This window comes from Glandiceps talaboti, chromosome 6 (assembly GCF_964340395.1).
Source record: "Glandiceps talaboti chromosome 6, keGlaTala1.1, whole genome shotgun sequence".
Taxonomy (NCBI): Eukaryota; Metazoa; Hemichordata; class Enteropneusta; family Spengelidae; genus Glandiceps; species Glandiceps talaboti.
In genome coordinates, this window is record NC_135554.1 from 3,503,445 (window position 1) to 3,528,685 (window position 25,241).

The 25,241-nt window shown below is 34.0% G+C and overlaps 1 protein-coding gene across 2 annotated transcripts in view; it reads right to left on the bottom strand.

Moving 5' to 3' along the window:
• Positions 1-25,241, bottom strand: part of LOC144436283 (tetratricopeptide repeat protein 39B-like) — a 45,605-nt gene that overhangs the window by 17,793 nt on the left and 2,571 nt on the right. The window contains exons 1-4 of one of the 2 annotated variants that reach the window (XM_078125029.1): positions 21,357-21,572; positions 7,162-7,266; positions 2,927-3,120; positions 1,528-1,660 (exon numbers count right to left, since the gene is read on the bottom strand). In XM_078125029.1, coding sequence (XP_077981155.1) covers positions 1,528-1,660; positions 2,927-3,120; positions 7,162-7,266; positions 21,357-21,430 — 506 coding nt within the window. In that variant the 5' untranslated portion in view covers positions 21,431-21,572. Of the gene's footprint in view, positions 1-1,527; positions 1,661-2,926; positions 3,121-7,161; positions 7,267-21,356; positions 21,573-25,241 lie in introns of those variants that run through there. The other variant, XM_078125030.1, reaches the window with a different exon arrangement.

Consider the following 25,241-nt stretch of genomic DNA (forward strand, 5'->3'; position numbering starts at 1 on the left):
AAGTCCAATCTAGTGTGAACACATCAAGTCCAAGCTAGTGTGAACACATCAAGTCCAATCTAGTGTGTACATGTCAAGTCCAATCTAGTGTGAACACATCAAGTCCAATCTAGTGTGAACACACCAAGTCCAATCTAGTGTGAACACACCAAGTCCAATCTAGTGTGAACACATCAAGTCCAATCTAGTGTGAAGACACCAAGTCCAATCTAGTGTGAAGACACCAAGTCCAATCTAGTGTGAACACACCAAGTCCAATCTAGTGTGAACACACCAAGTCCAATCTAGTGTGAACACACCAAGTCCAATCTAGTGTGTACATGTCAACCTTTATGGGTCATGTTGCTCATGATTGATGAATATTTCACATAATGCATTTAGTTCCCACGAAATAATCCATGTTGAATGGCACATCGTCATAGTAATAATCCACTGTATTTAATGACTATGTCATCAAATCTAAAGTAAACCAAATCAACTCTGATGTCACATGTGGGGACAGGATGCAGAAGTAAACCAAATCAAATTTGATGTGTGGGGACAGGATGTTAATTTAAAAAAGCAAATTGGTTCAAATCCATTGCTAGCTCACCTTTAACTTCACGTTGGGACATAAACTGGCTTTGAACAGACTGAACTGAATCGATTCAGTTAAAATTGGTTTCAAATTTATTCATATGAGGACAGGGCAATCCCAGTTATGCTATCACACTAGGAAATCTGTCATCATGTTCTGTAATCAATCAGCTGTGTATACATCAGTTGGCAATATTGTTTACAAATTGACAACATTAGAAGGGCCAAATACTAGACTAACCACATACATATTAGGAACGCTACAATTTAGTGGAATCACTTACTTTAGTGTTATGCATGGGTTGTAATGAAGGGTAGTCATTTAATTGGAGTCTCTATGTATTATAGTTTCTGACTTGTGGGTTGTAATATAGGGTAGAAATTTAATTAATATAGTTCTGAGTTACAGGTATTGTACTAAGATTACTGCAACAAAATGTCTGTCATGTTGACAAATTTGAAATGGTCAGGAAAGTACAAGGTGCATATATGCTTCCACTGGTATGTCACCATTGTGCCAAATTTGAATGGAACTGACATGCATATTAGACATATAGTTAGGGATGGATGGATGGATGGATGGATGGATGGATGGATGATGGACCCAAGGTTAATCACCCTCCAAGTGTTACCCATGTACAATGTATTGGGGGCTCATTTATAAAAGTGAGTCACTGTACCATTCTCATACTGACATTGCAGTAATTGTAAATATTAAATTGCTAATCAGTTTTTATCTCTGACCTCAATACTCAAGAGTCTTAAGCTGTGTAATTTCCTGCAAGTATGTCCACAGGGGTTTCATTCCATGAACTAACAGATAATCCAAGACTGTCCCCTTTCTTTAAAATTGAGATATAAATGAGATACGAAGCATGGAATTCCATGTGATGTATGATGGGAATGATTTATCAACTATATACATGTACAAGGTAGAATAAATGAACTTACTTATATGAGTTATAACAGGCTCTTATCTTTAGTCCTCCTTTGACAAAATTAACTAGATTTTCATCCTGGATAAATAAGAGTAGAGCTCTTTGTAGTAAGCACTCAGCATAACATAGTTCAGCATGAACTTCAACTATAGCAAGAAAAAGGATAGAAAAAAATTTACACAAATATTACTAAATGTTTTCATTTCTGTTTGGATAGTACTCAAACTGATTTTAAAAATAAACTTTAAGAAATGTCATTTCATATCAATTTAATATTCACAAATGTATAAAATATTTATTTGACAATGAACTGTACTGTACATTATTACATATGCACAAGAGATTATTTACACTGGTGTGCACACATACTAGTGGTATTTTCACTGCAGTGCAATATCAGTCATTGTACGCCAGGGATATGAGGGTGAACACATGCACATACATGTTCATATGCATGTATGCATGCATGCACGCATGGACAGACAGAACACAATGAAAAAATCCCCTCCAGGCAGAACCTCAGCCACGTGAGTTCCAACTTCCAGTGTGGGTACTCAGGGGTATTTGCACTCATGCTTGCAATGTTTTCTGCTGCACTTTCACTTGCTACGCTCCTGAAAGTAATGGGTGCAGAGAACACTGCAAGCACTCATGTAAATACCCCAAGTATGCCACACTTGCATTCACATGGTATGTGGTGCTCTCATATCATCTTATAAAGTACAGATTACAGTTTGAACACATTAAGATACACTGTGCAGCTTGTCGTTGTCGTTGTCTTCATCATCTGACGTCGTCGTCATCTTATGCATATGTTGTAGCCGAGGTTAAGACCTGTTCATAGTTTCATTTTCATTTTTGTTTTTTAAGAGTTAGTCCATCAAAAGGTAATAGTTAGTGCAGTGTAATACATAAAAAGTTCACTTCAATCATTTAAATCATTGATTTCTATACATGTCCACTGGTAAAAGTATCACCACCACTACCAACTAATGACATTTACAACTATAATGTCCAACATTTGGCATTCTATTATTATACCAATGTTTAATGTAAACAATACCAACTTCAAGGTGATTACATATCCTAAAATGAGACATGTCTGGCTGCAGGTTACATGGCTTTAAAAATTTGCAATACATTAGATATAGCCCTGAATGTAAAATGTCTACATGTATACAAAAGGTATTTGAATGTTTATATATTACATTCTAACAGAAATGACGATGGAAATATCTGTACATTCTTGAAATACTGAATGTGAAATTATCATGTACACAATGATGTATAGTTTAGTAGGCAGAATTTATGCAAATTTAACTTTCTGTGTATAAATTTAGAACAAAATAACCTGACATCTGATTAGAATCGCTACAATGTCTACCACTGATAATAAAACATCATATACTTACTATCACTGTAAGTGTTATAGTCTGTTTTACTCCATTTTAATCTGGATACCTTCTTTCTATGTTTATTACATATATCCAATGAATTCTTGACAGCTTCCACAGCATTCTCTATATGTCTGGATTCAAACGTCATAGCTGCTTGAATGTACATTATAGTACCATGGCATAATGCATGGTAAAAACTGGAATTGGCCCTGTCAGACAATTAAAACATGTATTGCTTAAATGACACACTGGCTGCTATAAAAGAGTATTTAAAGGAATAAGGAGGGAATGCACAGTAGGGCTGGGAACCCTAGTAACATGGAAAAATGTCTACGTTTTCCCTGCTCCCTTCTATGTGTTTTATTCGAGGTGAATGTGTTCACTTCATTGACAAATAACTGATATTAGTTTTTAAATGAAAGATTAGAACATTAGATAAAGATTAATCTTACAAAATATCATCAAATCATCTAAAAACAGCAACTTTCACTTTTCACACAATATATACATATACAAGTATCATCAAACTCTTACATTATAAAAAGTCTACATACATGTAAAATGTAGAAAAAGTCTACATACATATAAAATGTAGAAAAAGTCTACATACAGTCTACATACATGTTAAATGTAGAAAAAGTCTACATACATGTAAAATGTAGAAAAAGTCTACATACATATAAACTGTAGAAAAAGTCTACATACAGTCTACATACATGTTAAATGTAGAAAAAGTCTACATACATGTAAAATGTAGAAAAAGTCTACATACATGTAAAATGTAGAAAAAGTCTACATACATGTAAAATGTAGAAAAAGTCTACATACATATAAAATGTAGAAAAAGTCTACATACATGTAAACTGTAGAAAAAGTCTACATACATGTAAAATGTAGAAAAAGTCTACATACAGTCTACATACATGTTAAATGTAGAAAAAGTCTACATACATGTAAACTGTAGAAAAAGTCTACATACATGTAAAATGTAGAAAAAGTCTACATACAGTCTACATACATGTTAAATGTAGAAAAAGTCTACATACATGTAAAATGTAGAAAAAGTCTACATACATGTAAAATGTAGAAAAAGTCTACATACATGTAAAATGTAGAAAAAGTCTACATACATGTAAAATGTAGAAAAAGTCTACATACATGTTAAATGTAGAAAAAGTCTACATACATATAAAATGTAGAAAAAGTCTACATACATGTAAAATGTAGAAAAAGTCTACATACATGTAAAATGTAGAAAAAGTCTACATGTAAAATGTAGAAAAAGTCTACATACAGTCTACATACATGTTAAATGTAGAAAAAGTCTACATACATGTAAAATGTAGAAAAGGTCTACATACATGTAAAATGTAGAAAAAGTCTACATACATGTAAAATGTAGAAAAAGTCTACATACAGTCTACATACATGTTAAATGTAGAAAAAGTCTACATACATATAAAATGTAGAAAAAGTCTACATACATGTAAAATGTAGAAAAAGTCTACATACATGTAAACTGTAGAAAAAGTCTACATATATGTTAAATGTAGAAAAAGTCTACATGTAAAATGTAGAAAAAGTCTACATACAGTCTACATACATGTTAAATGTAGAAAAAGTCTACATACATGTAAAATGTAGAAAAAGTCTACATACATGTAAAATGTAGAAAAAGTCTACATACATGTAAACTGTAGAAAAAGTCTACATATATGTTAAATGTAGAAAAAGTCTACATGTAAAATGTAGAAAAAGTCTACATACAGTCTACATACATGTTAAATGTAGAAAAAGTCTACATACATGTAAAATGTAGAAAAAGTCTACATACATGTAAAATGTAGAAAAAGTCTACATACATGTAAACTGTAGAAAAAGTCTACATATATGTAAAATGTAGAAAAAGTCTACATACATGTTAAATGTAGAAAAAGTCTACATACATGTAAAATGTAGAAAAAGTCTACATACATGTAAAATGTAGAAAAAGTCTACATACATGTAAACTGTAGAAAAAGTCTACATACAGTCTACATACATGTTAAATGTAGAAAAAGTCTACATACATGTAAAATGTAGAAAAAGTCTACATACATGTAAAATGTAGAAAAAGTCTACATACATGTAAACTGTAGAAAAAGTCTACATACAGTCTACATACATGTTAAATGTAGAAAAAGTCTACATACATGTAAAATGTAGAAAAAGTCTACATACATGTAAAATGTAGAAAAAGTCTACATACAGTCTACATACATGTAAAATGTAGAAAAAGTCTACATACATGTAAAATGTAGAAAAAGTCTACATACAGTCTACATACATGTTAAATGTAGAAAAAGTCTACATACATGTAAAATGTAGAAAAAGTCTACATACATGTAAAATGTAGAAAAAGTCTACATACATATAAACTGTAGAAAAAGTCTACATACATGTAAAATGTAGAAAAGTCTACATACAGTCTACATACATGTAAAATGTAGAAAAAGTCTACATACATGTAAAATGTAGAAAAAGTCTACATACATGTAAAATGTAGAAAAGTCTACAAACATGTAAAATGTAGAAATAATCTACATGTGAATGTAATGGTTTGTTTTACTTTAGTTGGACATAATGGCTTGACTTTCATTAATTCATACATTGAGTGTTTGTAGCCATCAAATTGAGTAGAATTGTTTAAATTTAGAAATTATACTGTATTCTATATATAGATTCTAACAGCATGTTTTCCAGTTGTATGTACACATCATCTGTTACTTTACAAGTCCACAATTTTTTACAGCTGTATTGATGACAATATTCAAATGTACATGTATGATGAAGTCAGCCTTGAAAAGAAATCATCCTAACCAAGTTTGGTGACACTTGAAAACATCACATTAGTTAAACTTACATACATTGTTAATATAGTGATACATACAATATATGCAGTGTTACAGCCAGCCTTTTGAAAGAGTGGGACATAGTGTCATGAGACTTTCATTTTCTGAGTCATCATAAAAATTGTTTGGGACATTATAAAAGAGTGCCAATGGCATTGTAGCACAACTGCAGTTTTTAAAAATATTACCCACATGCTGATCCATGCTACATACATCACATGTATTCACTGAATAATTATGCAGTTGCCTATCCAAACCTGTTGTTAATTATATGTAATATACACAATCATTTGGCTGTTGCTATAGGCGTGGTCATATTGCTAAACATATTTGCATACAATTTTTCAAATTTTCCAAAATTGTGGGTCATGTCGAAAAAATGTGTGTCAAGTGACCAAAAAACCCTCTCTGGCTGCAACACTATATATGCCCTCTGTATTAATACTGATTAATTGGTCTCTGTACAACATTGAAATTAATTGTGCATTTAGCATTACTGGTAAATATTATATCTTTAGTAGATGTTTATAGCTATATGACACATATCAATTTTACAACAGGTATATTACACACAGTGTCAAATGCTCTAAGAAATAAACGGAAGGTCAAAGTCAAGGTCAACTCCACTCATCCTGAATGCATACATTGGAATTCAAATCTATCATTGTCTGTAAGATACAACACATTATCCCATGCAATCTGACTAGTGTTGAGGTGATAATGATGTACATTTGGTAGGACATTATATGTTGTTTCTAACTAACTAACTAACTAACTAACTAACTAACTAACTAACTAACTAACTAACTAACTAACTAACTAACTAACTAATTATAAATGTACCATAGTTTTCAAGATATTGTATAAATGCTGGATTTAAAGTCAGTAGTCATTTAGTCAATATCATTTCATATACTTTTTTGTTTTCTTTGTTTATATTGAATTCATCCTATGATTTGTACTTATAAAATTTGATATGTTATCAAAGTCAACATGTATGTATGTCTGTAGGTAGGTAGGTACATGTAGGTAGGTAGGTACATGTAGGTAGGGAGGTGTGTGTGTGTGTGTGTGTGTGTGTGTGTGTGTGTGTGTGTGTGTGTGTGTGTATGGACAGGTAGCTGGAAAGACATACATATGTACATTTATGTAGGTATGTTGTATATGATTCTGAATACATTGGTACACTTTGCCAATGATTATTTATTGATAAGAACAATAGCAGTGGACACGTTTTGATTACTATGTGAGTACATGACTGTGCACTCTTGACTTTAGATTGTAAGTGGTTAATTCACATCATTAGAGTTAGACTAGTCTCTTATCCACTTCTTATACTATACATGTAGCTTTACTTACCATGGTTGTACACGTTTCTTTGCTTCATTGAAGTGGTTATTGAGAAACAGGTTGATAACTATTTGACTTTCTTCCAAGGCAGTGTCCAGGTCCATTGTGGGTGACCTGAAATGTATAACATATATAGCACTTAGTATATGTAAGTATATGTTACAATAACTATTATATTCAACATTGGACTGGTTCTTTTTCCTTTCAACAATCTATAGACAGCTACATATCGGTATAGAAAGTTCTAATGTTAAGAAACTAATGACATTTCACACAAACTACCAGTAAAAGTGATTTAAATAATGTGACAGAACCAAATGTGGTACAACTTCCAGTCTGGATCAGGGTATTTGCAAAAAGAGCTAAAGCTTCCCTTTTCATATTCTCAGGGTAGTGATCAGTGAATGTGCAGCAGAAAACATTGCAAGCACAAATTCAAATACCTCTGAATATCTACACTGGTACTCAGGTATCATGGAGTGTTGTCATTATTACATACTTTATCCCAAACAAAACTGTGTTGTTGAAAGTAATCACAGGTACATATCATAAATTATGTAATGATGTGATATACTATACACTTAAAGTGAGTTAATGTGATAGCCATAGTTGTAAATTAACCATGGCAATTAAGACAGGGAAGAAAGCCTCAAAGGCTCATATAATCCCTTGTAGTGTTCATGTACTGGTCCAGTCTAATTTTAACGTTCACAATAGTTTTGGATTGGATGATGTGTTCTGGTAAATTGTTCCATTGAGATATGACACGCTGAGAGAAGAAATATTTCCTAGTATCCAGCCTAACTGTAGATTTAACAAGTTTTAATGAGTGACCTCTTGTCCTGTTGGTTTGGTGATCGGCTTAAATAATAGCTCATAGTCACTTTTATCAAATCCCTTGATTAATCGAAACACTTGAATCAAGTCACCTCTCCGCCTTCGTTCTTCCAAAGTGGTTATATTTAGTGTCCTCAGTCTATCTGCATAACTTAAATTTCTCAGTTCTGGTATCAGCTTTGTAGCTCGCCTTTGTATTTTTTCGAGAAGGTCAATGTCTTTTTTGTAGTGTGGGTTCCAAAACTGAACAGCATATTCGATGTGCTGTTCAGTTTTGGAACCCATTTGTACATACATGTATGTCTTCATGGAAGATACAGACTTACATAATGAAATATGCTCCATGAACAATTCTTCATCTAGACACCCCGAGAAACACTCAGGTCAAATTTCAGATTAATCCTTCAAGTACATATAGTTTTTGATCTTTTTGACCAACATCATATGCACAAATTTTCAATGAAGCAGTTTTATAACTGAACTCTCTCACACACACACACACACACACACACACACACACACACACACACACACACACACACACACACACACACGCACACACACACACTTCTCTACACCACTGCATGTCAGTTCAGTGTGACAAAAACGTTTTAATTATTTTACATTATTCGAATGGAATGTCACTCATTTCGGATGCAAACTTCTTGAATTAAGCTATAACTTGAATAACATTCTGCACTAATACACATACATTAAATTTAATTGTAAATTTAAAGAATATTGTATAAAAATTGCACTCATTCCACACTAATACTTTAATAGAATATTGTATACAACTTTGCACTCAATTCGGGAGCACTTACATGTACTTAGTTTACAAAATAAAGTTAGTGGAATATGGGCTAGAATTGTTGATTTATGTGACATCACCGTTGTGTTCATTTTAGTATAATGTAGTTATTCCTAGTAAACTTACTTTACAATTCAGAGGTCAAAGGTCAGAATGTCAGTAATAAATAAACATGACTACAGACCATCTGTGACTGTCACTGCATTCAATGTTTCATCATATTGTTAGCACATAGAATGGACATTTTGATAAATTGACATCAAATGAATACAAACGATCAAAAGGCTAAAATCAATGAATGATAAAAAAGTGAACATATTTTTGCACATCTTCATGCCTTTATATTTTTTCTAAAAAGGTGCCGTCAGCTGAGAGATATTTTGTTGTTGATATTTCACATTTTTTGACATCACATCAAGCGTCTATGCATTGATGCTGTCAGACATACTGCTGCTATCAGTATTATAATAGTGATAATATTTTATGTTATCATATACCTCTACCCAGAACAATCATTCTACTACATGTTTGTGTGTGCTACACCATGTACACATACCACACTACATGTTTGTGTGTGCTACACTATGTACACATACTACACTACATGTTTGTGTGTGCTACACCATGTACACATACCACACTACATGTTTGTGTGTGCTACACCATGTACACATACCACACTACATGTTTGTGTGTGCTACACCATGTGCACATACCACACTACATGTTTGTGTGTGCTACACCATGTACACATACCACACTACATGTTTGTGTGCTACACCACGTGCACATACTACACTACATGTTTGTGTGTGCTACACCATGTACACATACCACACTACATGTTTGTGTGCTACACCACGTGCACATACCACACTACAAGTAGTACTGCAGAAGCTTTGCTTCCAGTCGTCCATCTCGTTTTATTAACATATTAAAGCATCTTCTGAAACTTTTAGAGAGCTTGATTACTCTACTACCAAACTTGTATTTTGTACTAATTATGAAAAGTTACACACAAAATGGGAGGTTACAAACTCTCCACAGTTGGAGGTTTTCTGAACTCATGAATATTAATGAGATAATACAGAAGTCACGAACTTGGTTCGAGGAAGGTTCCACCATGGGTACATTTCTGCCTATGTTCATAGCTCTAGAGACATATCTTGGACTTTATTAGAACGTAAATATCTCACTGATGGACAGCTTTATAAATCCGTTGATTTCCAGCTTATTAGATTCAATTATTCATCAGATATGAGCAATCAAAATTACTTGAAAATTCCTTTGTTTTTTGCCGCTTGATCATCAAGCAATCAATGTCTCATTTGACAGTGCTTTTCTCAATGTATTTTTGTCTTCAAAAAGATATTTTTTGTAAGGTTGCAGTACGGAAAGTAAGCTTTCCATTGATTTATAATACATGGGGATTGGACAATGGGGAAAAATGTGGAAAACTTTTGTGTCACCATGTGTACTTGTATATGTACATGGACGACAGCACCAAGCAAAGGCGGTTTGATACCTAGTGTTTTTTCATTCAAACATAATTAATAAATTATGATTGCTGTTTCAATGCAAAATAGTTTTTAAGTTTACGAGAAATAAATGTATAAAATGACATGGTATTTCCAATGAAATGAAGTTTTTTTAATGAAAGTATAAAACATATCCAGAGCAATAGATTTCCAACTAACAATGAGTATCACATGATGACATTGACAGTGTCCAACAAGTACGCCCGGTGTAATGGTTTTTTTTTAGTGCACTGTAAAATAGAATCCGGGTAAGGTATATGCGCATGCACAAACGGTCAAGATTAAATTTTATGTTGTACACCGTAATATACTTTATAGGTACTTACAGGTACAGGATGTTGCAGTGAATATGGACTATGTATAACAGTGTTATAATAGTATAGATTTACAAAGATGTTTACAAGTTTCTATTCTGAAAATGAAAGAAATTTGGAAGTGTCAAACTTTAATATTATTCTTGGTGGGATACTATATTACAGGTCAGGGCATGGATGTTGATGTGAATATGAATAAAGATGGTAAACGGGCTTCGGCGATGTATGACAGTTATTATTTTCAGTTGACTATAAGCATCATTTGTATCAAAGTATAGATTTACCAAGATATTTTCAACTTACTATTCTGAATATATAAGAATTTTGGAAGTGCCAAACTTACTACTCGGAAGGGATGGAAATACTTTTTTTACAGATCCCAGCATAGATGTTGCATTGAATATCGGCTATGTATGACAGAGTTATATAGATTATACAAAGATGTTTACTTTCTATCAGAATTTGGAAGAGTCAAACTTGGTACTCTAGGGGGATACTATTTTACAGGATTCAGCAGTGAATCTGGTAAACAGGCTATGGGGTTTCTGCAAAACGGCTGGTTAACACTTCTAAGAGGATGAAATTTTACAGCCATCAAGGATAAATAAATATGTATGCATGCACATAAGCCTTGGCTGGATACTATTTTACACGGACTAAATATTTTGTTAGACCAGACTGCATGTTATACAGTCTAGTCAATTATGGTGAACTTATTAGCGACAGTGATTGAACGTTTGGGTAGGCACAAGTATCATCATTGTATTTTTCCAGCTTTAGTTTAGTTCCTATTAAATATCATAATTCTGGTAGTTTTGCTGTGTATTTAATTTAGGAAACCAAAGCGAGAATGAAGAATAGCTAAAACTACCCAGTTCTGGACCACTGAAAATTGTCTAACATACAACTTTTTGAAATTAGATGTGCTATCAATTGCTAGATTATGTCGTTTGGGACGATCACTACGAAATTAAGAGCATATTTTTGTGTCTGGGTCACACAATTCAGTTTGCTATCAGCTGAGCTAGCTAGTCAGCAAGCTATGAAAATTATGAGTGGGGATCATTATGTAATGCAATTCTTTATGTACGCCTGCACAACAGATTTCAAGTTCACAAGGGGGTCATTTCAACTGCGACTGCAGTTTATCGATACTGTATACTCCCGTTTTGGAGTGATGTCGGACTGCTTATGGCATTAAACATTTCACCAAAGCAGGTTGACATGGCCAGCAGAGAATGTGCATGTGAATGTCACCTGATAGCACAGTTGCACATCGATGCACAAAGAACACTGCATAGCAGACTGTGCTCTTGTCATTTTTTGTAATTTTTCTTGAATTCCTGGGCATAGACATATCTATATGATAAATATATATTTTGATATTACATGTACTCCCCAATATATTTCTTTGTTCAGCCAAGTAAAATATGAGTGACCTAAGGGGCCTTTGTCACTACTTATCTAGTGACTCGTAGTGACAACCCTTAGGTCACAAGTATTTTCTGGCTGAATGAAGAAAAATATAGGTGAATTATATAATTATACCATGGGCAGTAATAAAAAAAAAATGGAAAGTAATGTCAATCTTGAGCGTTTAGACTCATATTTCGAACACATCAGAACAATGACTTATATACACGTGTTGTCATGACACAGACATGCATTGTCAGGATGTGGAATGACCAGCGTATATATTCCATATTCTTGAGCCTGGCTCTTGCATGGTATATATACCCGATATCACCACTTTGTTTGTCGGATCACATCATCGTTTGTTTAGTTTGTACTTCACTCTCTACACCAGCCCTGTACTTCACTCTCTACACCAGCCCTGTACTTCACTCTCTATAGCAATAGCAAATGTGACACTCCTTTTACGACTTGCAACACATTGCAGAACTGCACTCCATTGATGCGATAAACAAAGAGGTGATAGCATGTACATGTAATAACCTCATATATACTAAGAGTTAATACTCTATGTCTTGCAAGACAGATACTGCTACAATTAATGAAGTACATTACTAGCACAGAAAATGAAGTACTGCAGGGCTGGTACAGAGAGTGAAGTACATTATTGGCACAGAAAATGAAGTACAGGGCTGGCACAGAGAGTGAAGAACAGGGCTGGTACATGTGTTATAGCATGAAGTACATTTCTGGCACAGAAAGTGAAGTACAGGGCTGGCACAGAGTGAAGTACAGGGCTGGCACAGAGAGTGATGTACAGTTAATGTATATAAATATATATATATTGTACATTTCCACAAACTTGAGGAGTGCTATATATTGACTTTACTTGCTTCAGTCACCATTACACGCAAAAGATAACTGCATATCACATGGGTATACATGTATGTGTAAATATGGTGGATTACATTAGTTGATCCATAGAAAGGGGAGACACTTAGCTCCAACCAATTATTGTGAAGAAATATTCAGGGCCATGGTTAATGGTTAGCCTCTAGCTAATAGATAGTACTGCTTATAGACTCACAATAATTCTCCTTAAAGTTTCTCCATCTTGCAAAGAGCCACATCCAGGTATGAAACCTTTACTGGGTTTGCCAGAAATGGCAATAACTAAAAGAGTTAACATGCCCAGTGATCAAATATTAGCAATAAATCAAATACTTATTCACTTGACATATATTTGACTAGAGAAGTCTCCACTTGAATTACCAAAAGTCACAAAATCAGAAATTGTCATAATTTCAAACACTACCAATGTAGGTTTTCAACGTCTGCCCTAACTTACACATGTTCAACAGTGTATCCAATATAGTGGCATACACACAATGTATATTATGCTTACATACATTCAGGTGGATGCATTGAAGAATTAGGAAAATGTTTTGACATTGAGATTCTTGGTCATCTGAGCAGAGAATTTTTTCATCAAAGAGAAGTGAAATAGGACTGGTAGATAGTTAATAGAGTTCTATTATTTGACTGCTGGGACAACTTTTGTTATTATTTTAGTATGCAATGATTTCACATGTACTGTCTTGAAATAGGCTTGTTGTATATAATTCCTCAGGATGCACAGTGTTTAGGTACTCCATCTACAAGTAGGACTAGTCTCTAGGCTACCATATTCCATGCTTGTAGTGCTTGTCATAATAAGGACTAAAGGTAATGTGAAAGTTACTGAACATCTTTTTATTACATTACTGAGGTACTTAAATTTTCACCATTCAGAATTTAAATGTACTTTTTCTTACACTTCCAATCCACTGTTTGCATATCTTTCCTTCATACAAGTCATATAACAGTTTAGTAACAGCGACCAATCACTGTCCATAAAGTAGTTTTAGTAATTGACCTAACCCAGATCACCATGAATAGATTACATAATTGAAAACTGACAATGGCAGAATTCAAGTGACCTTGGCTGAAGTTATTAACATAATGAATACATTAGCATAATATTCCAATATGTTATACATATACATGCATATACACATTTTGGGTTTATATCAAAGTCATAGAATTAAGTTAATATTGATAAATTCAACTTACATTATCGTTAATATATGCTACTTTATGAATGTCTATGAGTACTGTGCATGTAGTGTTGTCATATATGTATTCAAACTAAATGAAACAATGGGAAATACAATTCTATAGGAAAGTCACTAAATATATTACAAGTTGTAAGACAAACACATATCAGGTACATATGTAACATAACACTATGTGTCTTCTCTATTCCACATCTATATCAGGTACATATGTAACATAACACTATGTGTCTTCTCTATTCCACATCTATATCAGGTACATATGTAACATAACACTATGTGTCTTCTCTATTCCACATCTATATCAGGTACATATGTAACATAACACTATGTGTCTTCTCTATTCCACATCTATATCAGGTACATATGTAACATAACACTATGTGTCTTCTCTATTCCACATCTATATCAGGTACATATGTAACATAACACTATGTGTCTTCTCTATTCCACATCTATATCAGGTACATATGTAACATAACACTATGTGTCTTCTCTATTCCACATCTATATCAGGTACATATGTAACATAACACTATGTGTCTTCTCCATTCCACATCTATATCAGGTACATATGTAACATAACACTATGTGTCTTCTCTATTCCACATCTATATCAGGTACATATGTAACATAACACTATGTGTCTTCTCCATTCCACATCTATATCAGGTACATATGTAACATAACACTATGTGTCTTCTCTATTCCACATCTATATCAGGTACATATGTAACATAACACTATGTGTCTTCTCTATTCCACATCTATATCAGGTACATATGTAACATAACACTATGTGTCTTCTCTATTCCACATCTATATCAGGTACATATGTAACATAACACTATGTGTCTTCTCTATTCCATATCTATATCAGGTACATATGTAACATAACACTATGTGTGTTCTCCATTCCACATCTATATCAGGTACATATGTAACATAACACTATGTGTGTTCTCTATTCCATATCTATATCAGGTACATATGTAACATAACACTATGTGTGTTCTCTATTCCATATCTATATCAGGTACATATGTAACATAACACTATGTGTGTTCTCTATTCCATATCTATATCAGGTACATATGTAACATAACACTATGTGTGTTCTCTATTCCATATCTATATCAGGTACATATGTAACATAACACTACATGTAGGTGTGTTCTCTATTCCACATATGTAGCATAACACTATGTGTGTTCTCTATTCCACATCTATATCAGGTACATATGTAGCATAACACTACATGTATGTGTGTTCTCTATTCCACGTAGCATAACACTATAATGTGTGTTCTCCATTCCACATATGTAGCATAACACTATGTGTGTTCTCCATTCCACATATGTAGCATAACACTATGTCACGTGTGTTCTCCATTCCACATATGTAACATAACACTATGTGTGTTCTCCATTCCACATCTATATCAGGTACATATGTAGCATAACACTATGTGTGTTCTCCATTCCACATATGTAACATAACACTATGTGTGTTCTCTATTCCACATCGATATCAGGTACATATGTAGCATAACACTACATGTATGTGTGTTCTCTATTCCACATATGTAGCATAACACTATGTGTGTTCTCCATTCCACATATGTAGCATAACACTATGTGTGTTCTCCATTCCACATATGTAGCATAACACTATGTGTGTTCTCCATTCCACATATGTAGCATAACACTATGTGTGTTCTCCATTCCACATATGTAGCATAACACTATGTGTGTTCTCCATTCCACATATGTAGCATAACACTATGTGTGTTCTCCATTCCACATATGTAGCATAACACTATGTGTGTTCTCTATTCCACATCTACATTATTCTGAGGATTTTGATAGTGTTTTCAGTCAACAATTTCTGTTCAATTGATTTTTGGTTGTAGCATTTAAAATTGTTTGAATAATTGAAAAAAATTAATCCTTTAACACTAAAGGTGAATTTCTGATTATGTATACATATATTTGAGTGGATAACTACTGTGGTATGCGATAAAGTGCTGTTTTACTGTCCCTAAATTTCAGAATGACCCCAAACACTGGAAGACAGAGGTCAAAGTGACCCATGCCACTCTTTGGAAGAGTCTGAATAAAAACTAAACATATATACCTTAAACATATTTTTAACTGCAACCCTATAGTAACATGTACAATCACATACATACATAATTTTGATATTACATGTACTCCCCAATATATTTCTTTGTTCAGCCAAGTAAAATATGAGTGACCTAAGGGGCCTTTGTCACTACTTATCTAGTGACTCGTAGTGACAACCCTTAGGTCACAAGTATTTTCTGGCTGAATGAAGAAAAATATAGGTGAATTATATTATTATACCATGGGCAGTAATAAAAAAAAAATGGAAAGTAATGTCAATCTTGAGCGTTTAGACTCATATTTCGAACACATCAGAACAATGACTTATATACACGTGTTGTCATGACACAGACATGCATTGTCAGGATGTGGAATGACCAGCGTATATATTCCATATTCTTGAGCCTGGCTCTTGCATGGTATATATACCCGATATCACCACTTTGTTTGTCGGATCACATCATCGTTTGTTTAGTTTGTACTTCACTCTCTACACCAGCCCTGTACTTCACTCTCTACACCAGCCCTGTACTTCACTCTCTATAGCAATAGCAAATGTGACACTCCTTTTACGACTTGCAACACATTGCAGAACTGCACTCCATTGATGCGATAAACAAAGAGGTGATAGCATGTACATGTAATAACCTCATATATACTAAGAGTTAATACTCTATGTCTTGCAAGACAGATACTGCTACAATTAATGAAGTACATTACTAGCACAGAAAATGAAGTACTGCAGGGCTGGTACAGAGAGTGAAGTACATTATTGGCACAGAAAATGAAGTACAGGGCTGGCACAGAGAGTGAAGAACAGGGCTGGTACATGTGTTATAGCATGAAGTACATTTCTGGCACAGAAAGTGAAGTACAGGGCTGGCACAGAGTGAAGTACAGGGCTGGCACAGAGAGTGATGTACAGTTAATGTATATAAATATATATATATTGTACATTTCCACAAACTTGAGGAGTGCTATATATTGACTTTACTTGCTTCAGTCACCATTACACGCAAAAGATAACTGCATATCACATGGGTATACATGTATGTGTAAATATGGTGGATTACATTAGTTGATCCATAGAAAGGGGAGACACTTAGCTCCAACCAATTATTGTGAAGAAATATTCAGGGCCATGGTTAATGGTTAGCCTCTAGCTAATAGATAGTACTGCTTATAGACTCACAATAATTCTCCTTAAAGTTTCTCCATCTTGCAAAGAGCCACATCCAGGTATGAAACCTTTACTGGGTTTGCCAGAAATGGCAATAACTAAAAGAGTTAACATGCCCAGTGATCAAATATTAGCAATAAATCAAATACTTATTCACTTGACATATATTTGACTAGAGAAGTCTCCACTTGAATTACCAAAAGTCACAAAATCAGAAATTGTCATAATTTCAAACACTACCAATGTAGGTTTTCAACGTCTGCCCTAACTTACACATGTTCAACAGTGTATCCAATATAGTGGCATACACACAATGTATATTATGCTTACATACATTCAGGTGGATGCATTGAAGAATTAGGAAAATGTTTTGACATTGAGATTCTTGGTCATCTGAGCAGAGAATTTTTTCATCAAAGAGAAGTGAAATAGGACTGGTAGATAGTTAATAGAGTTCTATTATTTGACTGCTGGGACAACTTTTGTTATTATTTTAGTATGCAATGATTTCACATGTACTGTCTTGAAATAGGCTTGTTGTATATAATTCCTCAGGATGCACAGTGTTTAGGTACTCCATCTACAAGTAGGACTAGTCTCTAGGCTACCATATTCCATGCTTGTAGTGCTTGTCATAATAAGGACTAAAGGTAATGTGAAAGTTACTGAACATCTTTTTATTACATTACTGAGGTACTTAAATTTTCACCATTCAGAATTTAAATGTACTTTTTCTTACACTTCCAATCCACTGTTTGCATATCTTTCCTTCATACAAGTCATATAACAGTTTAGTAACAGCGACCAATCACTGTCCATAAAGTAGTTTTAGTAATTGACCTAACCCAGATCACCATGAATAGATTACATAATTGAAAACTGACAATGGCAGAATTCAAGTGACCTTGGCTGAAGTTATTAACATAATGAATACATTAGCATAATATTCCAATATGTTATACATATACATGCATATACACATTTTGGGTTTATATCAAAGTCATAGAATTAAGTTAATATTGATAAATTCAACTTACATTATCGTTAATATATGCTACTTTATGAATGTCTATGAGTACTGTGCATGTAGTGTTGTCATATATGTATTCAAACTAAATGAAACAATGGGAAATACAATTCTATAGGAAAGTCAACTAAATGTATTACAAGTTGTAAGACAAACACATATCAGGTACATATGTAACATAACACTATGTGTCTTCTCCATTCCACATCTATATCAGGTACATATGTAACATAACACTATGTGTCTTCTCTATTCCACATCTATATCAGGTACATATGTAACATAACACTATGTGTCTTCTCTATTCCACATCTATATCAGGTACATATGTAACATAACACTATGTGTCTTCTCCATTCCACATCTATATCAGGTACATATGTAACATAACACTATGTGTCTTCTCTATTCCACATCTATATCAGGTACATATGTAACATAACACTATGTGTCTTCTCTATTCCACATCTATATCAGGTACATATGTAACATAACACTATGTGTCTTCTCTATTCCACATCTATATCAGGTACATATGTAACATAACACTATGTGTCTTCTCCATTCCACATCTATATCAGGTACATATGTAACATAACACTATGTGTCTTCTCTATTCCACATCTATATCAGGTACATATGTAACATAACACTATGTGTCTTCTCTATTCCACATCTATATCAGGTACATATGTAACATAACACTATGTGTCTTCTCTATTCCACATCTATATCAGGTACATATGTAACATAACACTATGTGTCTTCTCTATTCCATATCTATATCAGGTACATATGTAACATAACACTATGTGTGTTCTCCATTCCACATCTATATCAGGTACATATGTAACATAACACTATGTGTGTTCTCTATTCCATATCTATATCAGGTACATATGTAACATAACACTATGTGTGTTCTCTATTCCATATCTATATCAGGTACATATGTAACATAACACTATGTGTGTTCTCTATTCCATATCTATATCAGGTACATATGTAACATAACACTATGTGTGTTCTCTATTCCATATCTATATCAGGTACATATGTAACATAACACTACATGTAGGTGTGTTCTCTATTCCACATATGTAGCATAACACTATGTGTGTTCTCTATTCCACATCTATATCAGGTACATATGTAGCATAACACTACATGTATGTGTGTTCTCTATTCCACGTAGCATAACACTATAATGTGTGTTCTCCATTCCACATATGTAGCATAACACTATGTGTGTTCTCCATTCCACATATGTAGCATAACACTATGTCACGTGTGTTCTCCATTCCACATATGTAACATAACACTATGTGTGTTCTCCATTCCACATCTATATCAGGTACATATGTAGCATAACACTATGTGTGTTCTCCATTCCACATATGTAACATAACACTATGTGTGTTCTCTATTCCACATCGATATCAGGTACATATGTAGCATAACACTACATGTATGTGTGTTCTCTATTCCACATATGTAGCATAACACTATGTGTGTTCTCCATTCCACATATGTAGCATAACACTATGTGTGTTCTCCATTCCACATATGTAGCATAACACTATGTGTGTTCTCCATTCCACATATGTAGCATAACACTATGTGTGTTCTCCATTCCACATATGTAGCATAACACTATGTGTGTTCTCCATTCCACATATGTAGCATAACACTATGTGTGTTCTCCATTCCACATATGTAGCATAACACTATGTGTGTTCTCTATTCCACATCTACATTATTCTGAGGATTTTGATAGTGTTTTCAGTCAACAATTTCTGTTCAATTGATTTTTGGTTGTAGCATTTAAAATTGTTTGAATAATTGAAAAAAATTAATCCTTTAACACTAAAGGTGAATTTCTGATTATGTATACATATATTTGAGTGGATAACTACTGTGGTATGCGATAAAGTGCTGTTTTACTGTCCCTAAATTTCAGAATGACCCCAAACACTGGAAGACAGAGGTCAAAGTGACCCATGCCACTCTTTGGAAGAGTCTGAATAAAAACTAAACATATATACCTTAAACATATTTTTAACTGCAACCCTATAGTAACATGTACAATCACAGTTAGCCTGACAGTTTCTACTTTGTCATGTATGCGCATACACATACGCCACAAATTAACCCCCCCCCCAAAAAAAAAACAAACAAACAAAAAAAAACAAAAAAAACAAAAAAACCACACACTCATATGTATACATGCATGTCCATTGTATATATATATCAGACTTTACCACTCTGTTTCACTTCAAGGTGTGTACAGGCACATATATGTACATGTACACAGACACATTCACATGCAGATATGTATGCACTTGCACACACACACACACACACACACACACACACACACACACACACACACACACACACACACACACACACACCACACACATACATACATACATACATACATGTACACATACACCCACATGACCACCCACATCCACACCCACCCACACCTATTAAACCAAAAGATGAGTGATAGCATAACTAAACTTCATTACCATTATGTTTTAAACATAATTAAACACACACACAAATGGCATTTAAAATTTAGAGTTTACCAACTAAAGTGAAAATTTGCTATAAAAACAGACATAATACACTGCAGCAATGAATAAAAAATTTGTCTGAATAAGACATAATTTTTTTCATCAATCATAGAGTGACTGTCTACATACATACACACAGCATTGTATTAAATGTACAGTAACAACATTATTATTGCCTCTAGATAAATGATGCAAGAACACCAGATGTTGTCTGTTAATTCATATACACAAGTTGATACAATTATAGTGTATTGTAACTCACTCAGTTTCCACATTGTTCATAGCACTAGCACCATCACCACTTTCTTGGCTACCATCAGACTTTGAGTTACTCATATCGCTTATATTATAAGGGTGAAAAAAAATACTGTAGATGTCTCCAAAGACTGCTGGCCGACTTAGCTGTTAAGTTATTTCATGTAAATTACAATGTAAATGCAGGATGGACGGTCAGCCTTGGCCAACCAGTAACAATACAGTGATGCTATATCAGTCCCAAAATGAACCATAAATATGACATGCTAAAACCTACCCACACATTTACAATATGCTAATCATAGTCATACCAATATTTGCATCAAAGGATGCTACCATTTTGTGATGAGGGGTAGGTGGGTTGGTGAATTCATTTTGATAAATAGTCCCATATTAATATACCATCTCTACAGAGTGCTATGTAGTATATGTTGACAAGCGCATATTATTTATATTTTGATGGCTATTTCCAAATCATATTTTGTCTTGTATTGAATTGTATTGACTGTAAGATATTTCCATAAATTAGGAAGGAAACATCTACACTCTTAGAAAATCAACTCTTAATTCCTACATTTGTAAAGTTTACTAAGAAGAAAAGGATATTTTCTTTCATTGTACATTATTATGTATTTCCATTGAACATTTCTGAACTGATATCACTATGCAAATTACAGTATTATATAACTGAGATATTGAACGGAATTTGTTTTGAATCATGGAATATGACAACAATTTTGTTGAAAATAAACATAATATATACATTATACAAAATATACAAAATATATACATTTTAATTACACTTTGGAATAACAACTTTGATGAAATATTAAGAATAGTATGAACTTGTAATATAACAATATGATGACTTTGTAGATTTTTGTTCTACATTTTAGTTTGTGTTATGTCGTGGATAGATTTGACATTTCTTGATGTAACAGTGTTTACATGCTGAGACATGTCTATAGTTAATGAAAGGTGAAAACAATAGGTTATTGTTAGTCTTTTGTTTATGAATGACAAAGTGTTTCAACTCTTTTATTTTGATGGAAATTGTTGGAAAAGCAATAATGAAATAAAATGTCAAAGAGAACAGACCACATTGAAAACACTGGCAATTCTTTGTTTAAAGCCCAGAAATCATACATTACACATCTTTCAGTGTACATATGTTTTTGGAATGTTTACAAAGAAGAGTTTCTTCACCCAAGTACATATCTTGGTTTGATCTGTTCTCTTGCACTAATTTCTTTCTCTTTTTTTCCCTTGTTTCTCAGTAAAACAAAGTTCAACTTCAAGTCACATGTCTATCAAAGTCAACATTGTAGCAATTAGTTTACACATATCAACATTGTAGGAAACTATTAGTTACATGTATGTAATTGCCACAAACTATAATAACTATAATAACTTTAGGTTATCAACATTATAGGAAATTATTACCATGGTTACATAGAAATTGACCCTGACTATACATATTACTACTATAGTTTACATACAAATCAACATTGTAACAAACTATTACAATGGTTACATACAAATCAACATTGTAGCAAACTATTACCATGGTTACATACAAATCAACATTGTAGCAAGCTATTTAGATATAGTTACATATAAAAGATTATAAATGTTAAATTATGTGACAAATACTTGAGTACAAGGTCTGTATCATTAACAATTGCACACATGGCATTCCTTTGTTACAGTTACCATAGAGACACTCACCCATTTCTTTATAAAACCCTGGGTAGTGTCTGGTATGCCTAGTTTGTCTATTATAATTCACTATTTGACTTCATCACATTTCTGTTTGTATACATCTCAATTCTCAATATAAGTATTATTGCAAATATATTAAGATAAGATTGAATTATTTTGGGTTTGGTTGTGGTTTTAATAGGATCGTACAATTTTTTTTTATTATTTAAAATTTTTGTGCATGGAATTCCTCCCAGTGATTTTCTTTTTATGCAGACAAATACAAACACATTTCTACAGAGTTCCATTCAGGTTTTAGACAACACCAGGAGGACTACATGACAGGGTTATGTTACACATTCTACATCATATTGCTGTGGAACTGTCAAGGCTTTCCCAGTCAGTCCACAGGCTATCCCGGAGTCACCCAGGCCCAGCAAACATAGCACCTGTGGGCTCCATGTGAGTAATTATCCCTGACTGTTTGAGTCATTACTCCAGGAGTCCCATATTTACAGTCGTCTTGTGAGTGAGACACAACTGAGTGATACAGCCTACCCATTGGGTCATTACTCCAGGAGTCACTCCTCCCCCCATATTTGCAGTCGTCTTGTGAGTGAGACACAAATGAGTGATACAGCCTACCCATTGAGTCAGTTAATACAAAACTCACTCTGGGTTTCGGTCAATCCCCTGTTTCCAGTGGGATTTGAACCTATGACCTCCTGACTGCTAATCCTGAGTGCTAACCACTATGCTACAGGAAGCCAGTAGGATTGTACAAATTAGTTTCAATTCAGGGGGAAATTTTAGTTAACCTGACCAAATGGGGAAAGAGCATTGGTCAATTTGACCAAGGGGGAAAGAGAATTTGTTAATTTGACTGGGGGGGGGGGAACTAAACTATTAAAGAAAAGAATTACATGTCCATGTTTGATAGTTAACAAGTCAACTTGTCCAAAGGGGTACATGGACTAAACCACAAGTACTAAGTAGGGTGAATATAATGTAATTGGGTACTAATGAACTGATACACTTTTGCCTCTTGAGGGCAATATTCCCTATATGGTTATCACACCTGTCTACAGGTACCATGCCATGGTCTAACTACTGGTGGCGCTCTTCTATGTTATTCTACCACTGATTATATATGCCGAGTGATGTCAAAAGTGTCTAGCCTAGCTGCTATATAGCTGGACTTTCTTTTTACGTTAGACAACCAAACAAAGGTGCAAATTGAGGGTGTTTACACATGACAGGATGTCTGAAGCTACACATATTACACATGACAGGATGTCTGACACTACACATTATACATGACAGGTGTCTGACGCTGCACATTAGAGGCACTGGCATCCTCAGCTTGTGTTGGTAACCTTTCAAGTTCACACCAAGTTCTCGTTACAAGACTAACAAGTCATTGATAATGACATAGTCCCCGCTATAATTGGGTTTTAAGGAATTATCACTACTCTGATCACGCAACAACATTTGTGAACCTAAAACAAACAGACTTAGATATGTTGTGTGTGCTTGTTGGACATGGAATATGCCTCCAACAATAAAGGATTGGTTGGGTATGGGGGATCATATCATGATGAAAATGGAGTCTGAGTTATGGCTTTGGACATGGAAAATTCACAAACAAAATGGCTACCAGGCAGCCATATTGGATTGTATCACAATGAAAATGGATATGCACATGCATGTCATAGAACACTGTCCTAATACCAACTTTGAATGAGATCTGTTAAAGCATGTCTGAGTTATGGCTTTAGACAGGGAAAATTCGCAAACAAAATGGTTGCTAGGCGGCCATATTGGATCGTATCATAAAACAAATTGATGTGCATATGTATGCCATAGTATGTTGCCCCTGTACCAAGTTTGAAAAAAATCGGTCCAGGCATCTCCAAGAAGCAGCTGCGGACGGACGGACGCACGGACGGACGCACGGACGGACGGACAGACAGAACCCAATCCATAAGTCCCCGTTCCGGACTTCGTCCGCGGGGACTAAAAAGTTGTCATGTAGGTATAACTATAGTTCTTCCTTTTTTCCCACCTAATAATACTGTCTTTCATTTATAATAGCAAAGTCTGCATTTATTAATTAATTTAATTGAAAATTCAATAATTCTTTGTCAAAATGTGTCATCAAAACTAAGTTTTAAGCTATATGGTGAATCAC